A 12,958-nucleotide genomic window follows, 5' to 3' on the forward strand; every position below is an offset into this window, starting at 1 on the left:
CTCCCGCCAGTCATACGGCGTCGTGTCTGCTAGCGAAGCGGCCGTTCCTTCTCCCGGCGGGTAAAATCGGCGGTGTTGGAGGTATCTGCTTCAACCGGAGAGGCTTGCTGTTGAAATCGAAGAGACCATTTTCTTGCACTGCGATATACAATCCTCTGGTTCAGATCAAGGAAGACGGTCAGCCCGAAACCCTAGATTATCGGGTTTTCTTCCTCGATGGCTCCGGGAAGAAGGTACGGTTGTTTTTCCTTTTCTCCGTGTGTTCGCTTCTGTTTGGTTACTGAGAAAATGCATGAGCATTTTTTTTCCTTCTGATTTGTCGAAATTACGAGTTTTTCGGGAGTTTTGGATCGTTCTGCACTTGCCCATAAGTTGAATCTACAATTCTATCTGACCGGGAATGTTTATGGAATTCAGGTGAAAGTCCAACACTTGAAGATATACGTTCGAAAATGGAGTATATTCGGTATGGTTATTCCATGTTCTGTACAGACTGAAGAATGATTAAGAACTTGTGTATAGGTTTCTCCATGGCATGATATACCATTGCACTTGGGAGATGGCGTTTTCAACTTCATAGTGGAAATTCCCAAAGAGTCGAGTGCAAAGATGGAGGTTGCTACTGATGAGCCTTTCACTCCGATTAAGCAAGACACAAAGAAGGGGAAACTCAGATATTACCCGTAAGTTTGATTCTGCAGACTTGTCTTTTTGCGATTTGATCTGTTTTTGGTCTGAGCCTGTTTCAGAACTTAAATGTCTTAGATTGTGCATCTTTCACTTTCCAGATTGGTCATATCTAAAATGTTTTTGTTTATACAGGTACAACATAAACTGGAACTATGGGTTGCTTCCACAGACATGGGAAGACCCCTCTCATGCAAACTCTGAAGTTGAAGGTGCTCTAGGGGATAATGACCCAGGTAACTTTGAGCTAGTGATCTTCATTTTTTTTTTTGTAGTTTGTTTTCTTCTGAGAGTTGCACCAAAATGTTCTAATGAATATGTGCATATCCTTGTTCATGAATCATGTGTAGTTGATGTTGTTGAGATTGGCGAAACCCGGAGGAAGATAGGTGAGGTTCTAAAGGTCAAGCCTTTGGCTGCTTTAGCCATGATTGACGAGGGAGAATTGGACTGGAAGATTGTTGCTATTTCTTTGGATGACCCTAAAGCTCATCTTGTGAATGATGTTGATGACGTCGAGAAGCATTTTCCCGTAAGCAGAGTCCACATAATCATGTGAAAGCTGTAACTTTTAGGTCTATCTCCTTTGGTTCTGACCTTTAACGTTATATTTACAGGGTACTCTTACGGCCATTAGAGAGTGGTTCAGAGACTACAAGATCCCAGATGGAAAGCCTGCAAACATGTTTGGTCTTGGAAACAAACCGGCGAACAAAGTAATTCATATGATCATTCTTTCTTTCTTTGTTCCCCTGTCTTTACTCTTTGGTAATAATCTGAGAATCAATGTTTGGTCGGGCCGCTGCAGGATTATGCTTTGAAGGTCATCCATGAGACGAATGAATCATGGGCTAAACTTGTCAAGAGATCAGTTCCTGCTGGTGACCTTTCACTTGTCTGAACATATGGAGAATGTACTTTGTAATTTCCAGTTATGAGCTGGAATAATGACAGACCTTGTCACTTTGACACTGCATTCATGTTTTTTGATCATCAAGATTCGTTCTTAGCTAATATTGAGAAAGTTTGAGCCTTGGTTCATAAGCTACAAGATGATTAGGAGGTTGTTGGTTTACTGCTGATGAAATACATACATGAGGATATGATTATGACAGGGCAGAGGCTATTAGCTTCTGCCATCTGATGATGTTGCAGGATTTAGTTTCCTAGGACAAATTCTCTGCGCAACCCATGATTCCATTCACGATTTGCACCACTGAAGGGAACAGTTCTACAAGAAATACGAATGGAGGTAAGTAAATGGTTATGTGGATCATACACAAGATGGTCAAGAAAAGGTTCTTACACCATAGTTATTCTGACAAGAATGTCATAGCTGCGTAAAGCCTTCTTCGAGCAGAGGGATCGTCATGGTTGATTCCCTGTTCACTGTATCAATCTCCGAATCATCACCGTTATGTCGGTCCACACTGTTCAGGAAAACTCCTGTAGCATATTCACAAAATGCAGAAAATCATCCTTAGTGAGAAACTTCCGCTTTCACTCATTTCAGTGTAATGTTTGGACCTAACCTGTAAACCATATTGCAGCTGTGGGAAAGAGAATTGATGTGAGAATAAGAGAAGTCTCTCTCCAATTGTTCACGTAGTCCTGCATCAGCATAATCTCATTCATTTACAAAGCAATGACACATATATGAAGGATTATACATCTCGGAGTTGAATCAAGATTGATGAACTGTTATAACTAAAGAGTAAAATCCAGTCTGAGGAAGAAAACTAACCTGGAGAACCCCAACAAGTGGTGAGGAAGGGACATCTCCAAAGATATGGATGGCAACTGTGGACACTGCCATTGACAGTGGTCTTAAACTTGGTTTCACACAATGGAGATTTACATAATTCACCGGACCCTAAGCATGAAAACAATAAAGGATTAACCGAAAAGGTTGATTAGCGAAGCAAGAAACAACTGCGAAAAAAAAAAGTAATCTGAAGTATGAAAACCGAGATACCCCTGTGGAGAAGACGAGCAATTCACCAACAGCAAAAAGAGCCAAGAAAGCATACATGTTCTTGAAACAGAAAGCAAAGAAGCAGAATAATCCTCCTATGAATGTTGCCACTGAAAGAAGCTGCAAAAATACCCAAGATTCTGTTTATCATCTAAGAAAAATACCGAATATTCTACATGAACCGAGAAGGGGTGAAGAATGAGAAGATATAATTTTTTTTTCATATAAAATCTGTTTATCGTCTAAGAAAAGTTGTTATACCTTAAAAGCATTTGAAATAGTGGAATCTACATAATCAAGAATCAAACCCCCTGATATTGTGCCCAAGATTCCACAAATAACTGTGATTCCTCCAAATATCAGATCTGCATTACTCTGCAAAAAAGGTCCAAATATGACCATCTCAATGTTCATACAGACCATAATACATTTGATTAACCAATAAAAAGAATACAACAGAAAGCATATGAAATGTATGTGAGGGAATTTAGTATTTTTACCATGTTGTAGATGTTATAACCAGCTTTTGGACCCCAGTATGAATATGCGCCTAACACAAAGTTGTATGCAATGTATGCTGACAAAGGAAATACAACAGTAACAACAATAAATCACATAGACACAAGAAACAAATGTGTAGATTCTGTTCTCATGTAGAAGAAGAAGGATAGTTACCAAGAACATTGGTCACATAAACTTTATCGAGCAAGAGCACCTGCATATCTTTCATAATGATCGAAAACTGATAACTAATCGGTTCACCTCCTGATCTACGAGAAAGAATCAGACAAATATTATGAGGGACAAAAAAATATGTATATGAAATGCATGTGAAGAGTTTCATGTTTTTGTGCCTAAAGATGCGTAGAAATAAACAACTAGATGGCTAATGGGTCATCGGGAGAAGAACACAAACCTTGAACGTCTAAATTATCTGTCTGAGCTCTCGATGTCTCAGCTGAGACAAAACCTGAGTTTCGTGTATCATTTGAAAATATGTAAAAGATTTAAAACAAGGACAAGTTGATTTGCATATCCTAACACGTACCTTTCAGCTGCAGAGGCTTCATAACGAAACATAGAACAGCGAAAGGAAGCATAAGTATTGCTTCTCCCAAAAATGCAGCACGCCAGTGGAGAGCATCCCCGACCTATAAGAGAAAAAAGGACGAGTCTTTCTTATACAATGAACAATACATACAAAAACCAAGAGAAAAGCAAAACCCTATAGTTCAAAAATCATGAGCTGAAGAAAGAACAAAAAAGGCAGATAACTCACCAGTCCACCATAAACATAGCCAAGAGCATATCCAGTTGGAATGCACATGTAAAATATAGAAATCCATGCTGTTTTCTGGATAAAAACACCACGGCAATGGAGTTATGAAGCAGAGTATACCGATTAGATTATATACAGGTTCATGTTTAGATATACTTTTTTAACACTTAATGCAGCAAAAGATTGCAAACCGAATCAAAAGGGGTGAACCCTGAAGCGAACGAGGCATCATGCCAGCTTTCGTGTAGTAACCCCTTTTCTGTGGGGATTTCATTAGTACTAAAAATTTCCCCGGAAACTATGGATCAAAGAATCAATATTTCTCGGATAGTTTATACCTGATCAACTGGGGCATTGTCATCTATAAAAGGGACAGCAAGGCTTATAAATGACGCTTCACCAACGCCCACAACCCTATGAGGGGGCATCAAGGTATAAGAATATATGTAAAAGATTACCAGAACATGATACATAAGAAAGTAAGGAAAGCAAAGGACAGAATACTCACATGCGACAGATCGTAATGGACCAGAAATCGAAAGCAAGACCACAGCCGATAACAGCAAAAGTCCAGACAGATAGTCCAACTCCAATAAGTGTAAATGGATTAACACTGCAGTAATACGAGAAAAAGAGTGAGGTGTAATCAGTCTTGTTACTGAATTCCTTCAGTAATCAGTGTCTTGGATTCAATCTCAGAGAATCAAGAAGTACTTACCTCTTGGCTAAAGATACAAATATGGGAGAAGCCACAAGAAGTCCAACGATAAAAGCAGATGACAGAACACCATCCTCGAAGTTGGTCAAGTTAAAATCTCCCCTGTGCACAACAATAACAATTACTAGAAAGAAGAAAACCTAGAAATGCAACGACAGAATGTTTGAATAACAGCCATATTTTACATAAAAAATGAATGCAAGGATCATAGAGTGGTACATGAAAGATCAACCCAACTCAGCATTAGAACAACAAAATCTACAGGTTTTGACCGAAACTTACTGGATTCCGCTGCCAGGTGAACATGTACCAATTGAGTTGCAGGTTTCAAGACTCCCATTAACACCATTGCTTGCTATGGCTCCTTGATCCATGTAATTTAGTAAGTTGATTATGCAAAACACAGAGAGCAGCCTACAATTTATGAAACAATAAAACCTCATCATGAACTCACAAGAACCCAAGAATAAAGAAGTTCAAGGACTATAGATTCACTGACCAATATTAGTCCATAGATGTCTTTCTGATTACTGTCTTTACATACAGCAAGAAAACCAGTAATAAAATTGAAGGGACCATATGAAACCTAATCTATACAAGTACAAGAACTGCATCTCAATGCCAATTCCTCGGGTGAATATCTACTTCTGATCTTCAATCCAAGTGAAGTTATGGTAACCAAACCATAACATACCAACCCCCCTACAATCAAGCAGCGAAACCCGAAACCCTTAAACGAGCAGAACTTGCTATAATCAGCATTTTCAGAGGACTGATTTCGACCCGAAATTCGATTCTGGGACATAAAAAACGATTGCTTAAAGAAACGAAGTAGGGAACAACAATGATTCGCGAAATGCAAAACTAAGCTTTTCCAGACAGCGCTATCCGGAAGTTGCCTGCTTCGTTCGCACTCAGATGCTCAGACCTTCAACCTTTACCTCGAGATTTTGCACACTTTCCCGATTCTAATCGACCCAGAAAATCTAACAAAGGAAAGGGAATTACTTTCTGGGAGAAAACCAGGATGGGTTTTCGATCGTGTCAGTGATGGAGTTTGGATCCGTCTCCATGACTCTAGGGTTTCGCCCGGCAGACAGAAACTCGCCGGCTTCTTCCTCTACGGCCATGGGAAACTCAGTTATGTCAAAGACACGATCTTTAAACATTCCATGTGGAGATATTTTCGTTTTAGTAGTTTAAAGAAACAATGAAAAACCAGTTCGCCTTCTCACATGCCTTTTTTTTTTACCGTGTCTTCTTTTCCTTTTGTTTTTTTTCCTTACCCGCCAAGAGACGTTAAAAACAGCTCGAAGAACTCCACTCCACTCCAATGGGTTTGCTACCCTCACTGATCAACCCTTATAAAGAAGAAGTACGGACAATACGATGGTCATGCAGACACTGAATACCATCGAGAAGAAGAAGAAGAAGAAGATCATGTTCTTACTCTCTCGCCAAGATCCACGCGCTTGAGGCTGCGTCCTGTGGCTCAAAGAAGTCCTCACCAAGGTCCATACGGAGACTACATGCATGAGGCCACTCGACCTGGTCGCCAGAGGACGCTCTCTGTCTCAGCATGGACACTTCAGGGCACTTCGTGGAACTAATCTCCCTGCCATTGATTCTTGTCCAATCGTTGTTCTGTTCTGTTTTGTTTTTTGTAGTCATTTCTACAGATTGGTACTCCAATGTAGATGTCCTAGTTCTGTTTATGATTTGCTGTTTGGTATGAGCTATTGTTTTCCACCGTGTGGTGCTGCATCTTGTTACAGCCATGTCTGACAAATGGAGCTTAGTAATGTAAAACATGCATTTGGTCAATGATATTAAGAAGTAAAGCTATTTTGCTCTAAAGCAGCACATGATGCGATCGATCAGGTTAGCCATGAAATTGAGCAAATATTATCTGTTCTCATGGAACTGAAGCTCAATTTCAGTTCTCTTCCTCCACTTCACCAGTTGGGAGAAACACATAGAGACCTGAACCTGACTCTTGCAGAACCATGATTTTGGCTTCTGCCTACGATAACTGTCCATCGTCTCTACCGACAACACGGCTTGTTTGACCTTGGAGGCTGCCGTAGATCTCAGTTCTTAGAAATCTACCCAACAAGGGCTTCAGACCAGGAGCCGAAATCCCACAGTTTGAAGTAGTGTGAGATCTTGAAGAAAGGAAACCGTGTTTATGCAAGAACCCATCTTTCGCCCAAAAGTTTGCGTTTTTTTTTTTGTTCCTCATCGAAATAATAGCAAAATGCAGAGAATTGCAAAATTACGATCTTGTGTTCTTATCTACAAGTGGGTTCGCTTCCATTGATACCCAGAAATTGAGACTGCCTCAAGTTTCGATTTTTCCTTTTTATACGGAAGAACCTCACTTTCTCTGTCAAGATGTGAATGAATGATCAGATGCATCAAATGCAAATGCAGATGTTCTATTAAGACGAAGGAGCAAATGAACTTTGTTTATTATAACCTCGAACTCGATCATTTCATTCATTCGAACCCTATAATTCTCTTCAATCCAGGAAACCACCCAGAAAACGAAGACAAGGACGATGAGGACTGCGAACGAATCATTTTCTCGGCATCCAAACACTCTTCTTCCACCATCTCTTTCACAGACCTAACGGATAAGGGCTGAAAATCCGCACCCCATTCGCCGACGAACCCTCTGACCAGAACCCACTTCTCGTCTTCCTCGATCCTCCCCCACTTGTTCCTCAGCTCGTCCTCTTTCAGACACATGTGCCGACAGAATTCGCCCCACAGAATCTCTCTGCTCTTCTTCATGGCTTCCCGCCTCTGGTCCGAGAGCGTGTCGGCCTTGGCGATTTCTCGAGCCAGATCCTTCGCCAGCTCCGAATCGCTCATTCTCTTCCTCCTCCTGTTTTCGATGCCATCAAAAGCCCTCCTGATGCACCGGATCCCAGAGACGGGTCGGGTCCTCGGGTGGTAAAACCGGGGATTTTCCGGTGGGTTTCGATTAGAGATAGAGTATTGGGGAAGAACAAGCAATTTCAGCGACATACCTTTCTCTCTCTGAGCTCAGCTTCTCGTCTATCTCATCTCACACGCCATTTCCTGTCGGAAACAAATTTACCCTATTGATTTCTATCTATCTCACGTTTAAAAAAAAAAAAAAACCAAGAAAGTGCCATTTTTTTTAATTTTTTTTTATAGTTATCCACTAATGAATCTTATGTCGAATAAAAGCCATAGAAACAGAACTCAGAAAATACTCCAATGGTTACTATTGAAGCAACAAATAAACAAAGAAATGGTATAATCTCATCAACACAGAGCCATTTACAATGGAATCCAAATGGGAAATCTTTCAGTTTCTGGTTTCGATTGTCCAAAGTAATGTTCTTTTCAGACAGTCCAAGCAAGGATGATCTGGATTCATCCCTCACTCAGTTCCCAAGTCATTGAGAATGAGTTTGGCCAAGATGTCGACCCATGTATCAGGAACACCGGGCAGGCACCAGTGCATACAGTCCTGTCCCCATATCGCGACGGCATCCTGCTTCCCCAACCAAATAGCAGGATGAGCATCTGCCCTGAACTCGCTCAGACGGGTCAGATCGAGTAACTTGATATTCGTCCCTTGTAACGCGTTCTTGATGAAATGGTTAAGACGTCTCGCTTCTTTGTTCACTCCGTTGTTGCTGGGATCAAACCACAAGTCAAGCTGTCTGGGGGTTAGCTCCAACATCATAATCAATCTTCAACAATCGGTTTGGAAAGATTGTTCATTTTCTATGAGAAGGATATAGAAAGTTTGATAGCCATGTATACGTAGAAGCAGCTTTTCTACATTTTCGGTACCTCGTTTTCATCAAGTGGCTTATCGAACAAACAACTCCCATTCTGGTTCCATTCACCACCATAAAAGTGCCTCGGTGATTGCAAGCGCCAGAATTTCAGGGTCTTGGCTGGAACTTTTCTTTGGATATGGGATACCATATGTTCAAGAACTACCTCAAAGCCTTGGGATATCTCTAAAGGAGGATCAATAGGCCTTCCCTTGCTATAGAAGACAAGAGGCATCGTCTCTTTAGGGAACTTATCATAACCCCACCTGAGAAATATATGAACTTGGCTTACACTCAGTCATCTTTCCACATTTTGCAGTAAACATATACAAGAAATGGCAGAGATTGAATCACGACTAAAATTTTCAGGCAGACCAACTATAGGCATAGGTGAAGGGAAAGGAGTAACCTTACCAATGGCCGGTATTAAAAATGAGGACATCGTAGAAGCTAGTGATATTGACCCAATCATCTGCAGGAGTATCTACATCCACCCGATATATTCCTTTCACACCGTCTTGAACAGTGTCTGCAAATGGTTTCGGCTGCCACCTTTATCATATCAGTATACAAGGACATAAGGCAGGCAATGTTATGTATATAATAACATACAAGGCCTTTTCAACTATGACATGCACGGCAAGCAGAAATATCACATAATAGTTTATGATAACCTGCTGAATACACAAGGCCAGAGAATATAGCACCATTGAAGAAAGTAAGACGAGGCGAGATGAGAGCAATTAACCAAAAATACAGAGCTAAAATGTACCTATAAAGCATAACTCGATGTTTGAACTAGTTATATACAGCAGTCATATGAACCATTCCGTCAAACTCATACGGTTAGAAACAAATCCACACAAAACAAGTAACTTCAACAATTTAATGCCTGCTATACACATCAGGACATATACGATTTTTCATCTCTTCAATCTGAGCTTCTGTCCATAAAAATCTCAAAGCTTTTTCCTCCAAAATCCTGACTTTGAGCTCTTAAGCCAACAGCATTTGGCACCCATCAAGCAAGTTGATAAATCAAAGAATCACAATCAACTATTCGTCCAACAGGAGAAAATTCCAATCCACACGAGAACTATAATATATATGCACACCGGAAGAAGAAATTGGAGTTCCATTCTGAGACTGAACATTTCTAAAACTACCTAACAATGCTACACAAGTGCCATTTCGCTCATGATCCTGAGTTGGAAATCCAGACTTTAGGCGGATTCCTCCAAAGGTCTACAATTCCATTACGAAGAGCTAACATTCACGAACAATTTACATGAATGCTCACAGTACAACAGTGGGAAAGACAATTTCACAATTACGAAACTTACTGATATTTGGCGAGAAGAACAGCTCTGTGATAAGCAACAGTGACATTGAACTTAGGGAAGTAAGCTCCTCGCCAAGCCTTTTTCTTCTTCCACTTCTTAGCACCCGGATCCGCCACTTTAAGTATACATAGAAACGAGACCAAGAAATTCTCGTTCAGAGAATCCCCTACGAACCCTATATTCATATTCCTAATCAGCCCCAGAAATCGGGCGGGGTCGATTCGGCTCAACCCGCAGCCGTTGGGGACCCATCTCCACGAATTGAGACGACCCATGTTTTCCCGCTTGTTCCTTATGCAGTTCCATGCGTTTCTGTGGAACGGGCAAGTCTCGTCATACAGCGGTTTCGGGTTGTCCGGTTGGAACACCCATCGGCCGGAAAAGAGGTCGCACGGTGGAGAAGAGGCGGGCGGCGAGGTGGTAGGGCGGCGGAGAAGGACAGAATACAAGAGGAGTAGAAGGAAAGACAAAAACATGAGTCGTGGGAGAAGCAAAAATCGGAGCTTGGGCGCCATTTTTGTTCCGATGTTTCTAGATCAGAGCTCCATCACACCATCAACGACGGAATCTAAGGGAGAGCCCTGGTCGGTTGGTTCCGGAGTTGCGCTCTGATGCGGGTGGACCCATTAATAACCGGTTAGTTTCAGTGGAATTAAATTGGTTCAATTTCCGGTTAGGTTCGGTTCGCTGATCGAATCGAACTGTGCTTAATAAATCTCTCGTCTTTGCTCAGGAGTCAGGATGGCTTTGTTGCTGTCGGTTTAGCGCCTAAACTACGGTGAGCCCTTTGCATCAATCTCTTCCCTTGCAGTTGTCTGAATCCTCTATTCGTGTTTCTCTGAGGAAGAATTCATCTGTCAAGAGTGGGAATCCGCTAGCTTCTCAGTACTTCTTAAAGGTTGGACCTTTGGCTATTTCTGCTGGGTTTTTTTCTTCTTATCCAATCGCGGAATCATAATTCCACAGAGGAAAACCTAGTTCTCCAACTTTATTAGATAACCCATTAGTTTCGTGGGTCTTGGCTAGTATCAGAATTCACGTTGCGAGGTGTGTTCTGTTCTTCGCTTTTTGCACGTAATGTGTTTGTTAAAATGCTTGACTAAGTCGTGATCGCTCTGTTTATAACATATGGAATATAGAGAGACTCTGCAATTGAGGAAGAAAGTTGCGGTCTTGTTTACAGCTTTTCCATCTCGGTTTCACGTGTTTTTCTGATGCAGAACCATGTTCTTCCGAGGAGTTATGCTGTCTAGACAAGTCCCAAATATCAGATATCACTATGAGATGAGTGTTGAAAAGTCTGGAGCAACTTCTATTCTCAATAAATTATTGAAGCTTTCCTGTCAAATGTTCTCGACATCGCCAGTTGACACTGACCTTCCAAGGAAGCTTAAAAGGGATGAGCGGAAGCCGTGGGTTACACATATAACCGAGCTCAAGCGTAGAGGCAGAGAGGAGAGGAAAGAGAGGCTCTTAGTGCGTGAAAAGGTTCTAGGGCCTCCGGAAAATGGATTATTGGTTAAGGAACTAATTCCGGTTGCTCATGAAGTTTATGCTGCGAGGTCAGAGTTATTCGCCTGTGTTTCAAGAGTTTCCCAGAGCATTACGGTATACACATGCAGGTAAAAGTAAGTTATGGAATCATCTTTCTAGTTGCAGAAGCTATAAATCAGCAGATACTTATCTGGATAAAGGAAATAAGAAAAGGAATTGTATAGAGGGATGGGGCTCTACTTTGATTAGAAATTAATGTACTTGCAATGTTGGAAAAAATTGCACTGTTCTGTTCTGTGGTTAAAGCTTGGCATGTTAAGTTTCCTGAAAATGGTCTAAGCATGCTTTTCGGCTAGAAAAATGGTATTTACATTCAGAAAAGCAATCCTGAAAGAAAATATGGACATATCTTGGGCAATTGTTCAATGGTATGGAAGAATGAAGAATTTGCTCCTACAAAAGAATGAAGAAAATATGGACATATATTGGGCAATCTGTTCTGTGGGTCCAATTCTTTGCAGACTTTGTCTAAAAGGGTATCTTTGCTGTTACTTTCTCTTTTATGCAGTGTGTGTGGTGAAGTTCATGTTGGTCATCCACCACACCTGATCCGGTCATGCAATGTTAGTGGCAGTCTAGCAAGTAAAGAGCACACCTGGGAAATAGGGAATGTGGAACACATATTACCTCTCACGGAATCATTTCATCTGTATGATCGGCTAGGGAGGGCTGTTTCTCACAATGAGCGGTTGCAGGTGGATAGGATACCGGCAATTGTGGAATTGTGTATCCAAGCAGGCTTTGATATTCCTGAATATCCTACTAGAAGAAGAGTCTTCCCTCTTTATTGGTTATCGGGTAGACTAATAGATTTTGAGAAGAGGTTTCCCAAAGAAGATGTACCAGGAAAAGATATTAGCACCTATGGGTTCTGGCAGAAAATGAAAAAACCAGCAAAGGATGTCAAGTTTGTCGATGTGGAATCTGATCACTTACAAGGTTTGTATTTCGTCTTCTGATGACAACTTGCAGTGTCAAGCAACATCATCTGCGTTATTGTATAACTCATAATCTAACAAATATAGATACCATTGTTTTGAATGCAGGAGTGGCTGCTCGAGGCATGAATGCATGGGAAAGAATGAGATCAGGAGCCTCTAAACTCATGCAGAAGTATGCTGTCCAGACATGCGGATACTGTCCCGAGGTCCAAGTTGGGACAAAGGGTCACAGGGTGAGAAACTGTCAAGCTTTCAAGCACCAGATGAGAGACGGTCAACATGATTGGCAAGAGGCAACTGTCAATGACATTGTTCCTCCCGTCTATGTATGGCACATTCGTGATCCCAAGAGTAGTGAGCCGCTTATAAATGACTTGAAGAGATACTACGGAATGTTACCTGCAGTAGTTGAACTCTTTTACCAGGCGGGTGCTTCCGTCAGCGATCAGTACACCAGTATAATGAGGGAAGACGTTGCGATACCAGAAACGGATGAACAAAGGCTGGTCGTGTAAAGCAAGAATTTGGAGCTAAGGTCACGTTTGAAGAGACAAGTTGAAGACTTTGAAATGGGGTTTGTTCCTGATTTCCGCGGTTTTCTTGCTGTAAATCTTGCAGGAATGGGAGAGCCCTGGTCGGT

The 12,958-nt window shown here is 41.4% G+C and overlaps 5 protein-coding genes across 5 annotated transcripts in view; 2 read left to right on the plus strand and 3 right to left on the minus strand.

Moving 5' to 3' along the window:
- The window catches only part of LOC104804563 (soluble inorganic pyrophosphatase 6, chloroplastic-like), a 2,054-nt gene extending 353 nt beyond the window's left edge, over positions 1–1,701 (plus strand). Inside the window, exons 2-7 of the mRNA XM_010528871.1 lie at positions 1–233; positions 523–683; positions 823–923; positions 1,038–1,219; positions 1,305–1,403; positions 1,496–1,701. Coding sequence (XP_010527173.1) covers positions 1–233; positions 523–683; positions 823–923; positions 1,038–1,219; positions 1,305–1,403; positions 1,496–1,588 — 869 coding nt within the window. The 3' untranslated portion in view covers positions 1,589–1,701. The remainder of the gene's footprint in view (positions 234–522; positions 684–822; positions 924–1,037; positions 1,220–1,304; positions 1,404–1,495) is intronic.
- On the minus strand, positions 1,641–5,845 carry LOC104799635 (probable sphingolipid transporter spinster homolog 2). The gene is made up of 16 exons (XM_010522269.1): positions 5,668–5,845; positions 4,942–5,073; positions 4,660–4,761; positions 4,450–4,554; positions 4,280–4,355; positions 3,942–4,016; positions 3,711–3,813; positions 3,579–3,632; positions 3,338–3,427; positions 3,163–3,239; positions 2,924–3,037; positions 2,663–2,782; positions 2,432–2,560; positions 2,220–2,298; positions 1,994–2,133; positions 1,641–1,918 (listed from the first exon to the last, which is right to left on the minus strand). Exons 1-15 carry the CDS (start codon positions 5,826–5,828, stop codon positions 2,018–2,020), a joined length of 1,533 nt encoding a protein of 510 aa, XP_010520571.1. The 5' UTR covers positions 5,829–5,845; the 3' UTR covers positions 1,641–1,918; positions 1,994–2,017.
- A 1,231-nt stretch (positions 5,846–7,076) lies between these two features.
- LOC104799649 lies at positions 7,077–7,765 on the minus strand. Its single transcript, XM_010522290.2, has one exon. The coding sequence runs from the start codon at positions 7,690–7,692 to the stop codon at positions 7,159–7,161; it is 534 nt and encodes a 177-aa protein (XP_010520592.1). The 5' UTR covers positions 7,693–7,765; the 3' UTR covers positions 7,077–7,158.
- A 124-nt stretch (positions 7,766–7,889) lies between these two features.
- Positions 7,890–10,371, minus strand: LOC104799667 (protein trichome birefringence-like 12). The gene is made up of 4 exons (XM_010522310.2): positions 9,824–10,371; positions 8,895–9,032; positions 8,494–8,746; positions 7,890–8,356 (listed from the first exon to the last, which is right to left on the minus strand). Exons 1-4 carry the CDS (start codon positions 10,336–10,338, stop codon positions 8,075–8,077), a joined length of 1,188 nt encoding a protein of 395 aa, XP_010520612.1. The 5' UTR covers positions 10,339–10,371; the 3' UTR covers positions 7,890–8,074.
- LOC104799657 (APO protein 3, mitochondrial-like) overlaps positions 10,368–12,958 on the plus strand; it is a 3,660-nt gene continuing 1,069 nt past the window's right edge. The window contains exons 1-5 of the mRNA XM_019201101.1: positions 10,368–10,459; positions 10,557–10,721; positions 11,044–11,445; positions 11,886–12,316; positions 12,424–12,941. Coding sequence (XP_019056646.1) covers positions 11,048–11,445; positions 11,886–12,316; positions 12,424–12,833 — 1,239 coding nt within the window. The 5' untranslated portion in view covers positions 10,368–10,459; positions 10,557–10,721; positions 11,044–11,047 and the 3' untranslated portion in view covers positions 12,834–12,941. The remainder of the gene's footprint in view (positions 10,460–10,556; positions 10,722–11,043; positions 11,446–11,885; positions 12,317–12,423; positions 12,942–12,958) is intronic.

Source organism: Tarenaya hassleriana, unplaced genomic scaffold (assembly GCF_000463585.1).
Source record: "Tarenaya hassleriana unplaced genomic scaffold, ASM46358v1 Cleome10, whole genome shotgun sequence".
In the NCBI taxonomy this organism is placed as follows: domain Eukaryota; kingdom Viridiplantae; phylum Streptophyta; class Magnoliopsida; order Brassicales; family Cleomaceae; genus Tarenaya; species Tarenaya hassleriana.

Coding starts and splice junctions, on each gene's coding strand:
- LOC104799635 (XM_010522269.1), bottom strand. CDS start 5,828: ATGTTTAAAGATCGTGTCTTTGACATAACTGAGTTTCCCATGGCCGTA. Junction 4,017..4,279: donor ACAATGCCCCAGTTGATCAG/GTATAAACTATC, acceptor GTTTTTATCCAG/AAAACAGCATGGATTTCTAT. Junction 2,134..2,219: donor AGCTGCAATATGGTTTACAG/GTTAGGTCCAAA, acceptor AATATGCTACAG/GAGTTTTCCTGAACAGTGTG.
- LOC104799649 (XM_010522290.2), bottom strand. CDS start 7,692: ATGTCGCTGAAATTGCTTGTTCTTCCCCAATACTCTATCTCTAATCGA.
- LOC104799667 (XM_010522310.2), bottom strand. CDS start 10,338: ATGGCGCCCAAGCTCCGATTTTTGCTTCTCCCACGACTCATGTTTTTG. Junction 9,033..9,823: donor GTTCTTCTCGCCAAATATCA/GTAAGTTTCGTA, acceptor GATATGATAAAG/GTGGCAGCCGAAACCATTTG. Junction 8,357..8,493: donor AGCCACTTGATGAAAACGAG/GTACCGAAAATG, acceptor ACCCCCAGACAG/CTTGACTTGTGGTTTGATCC.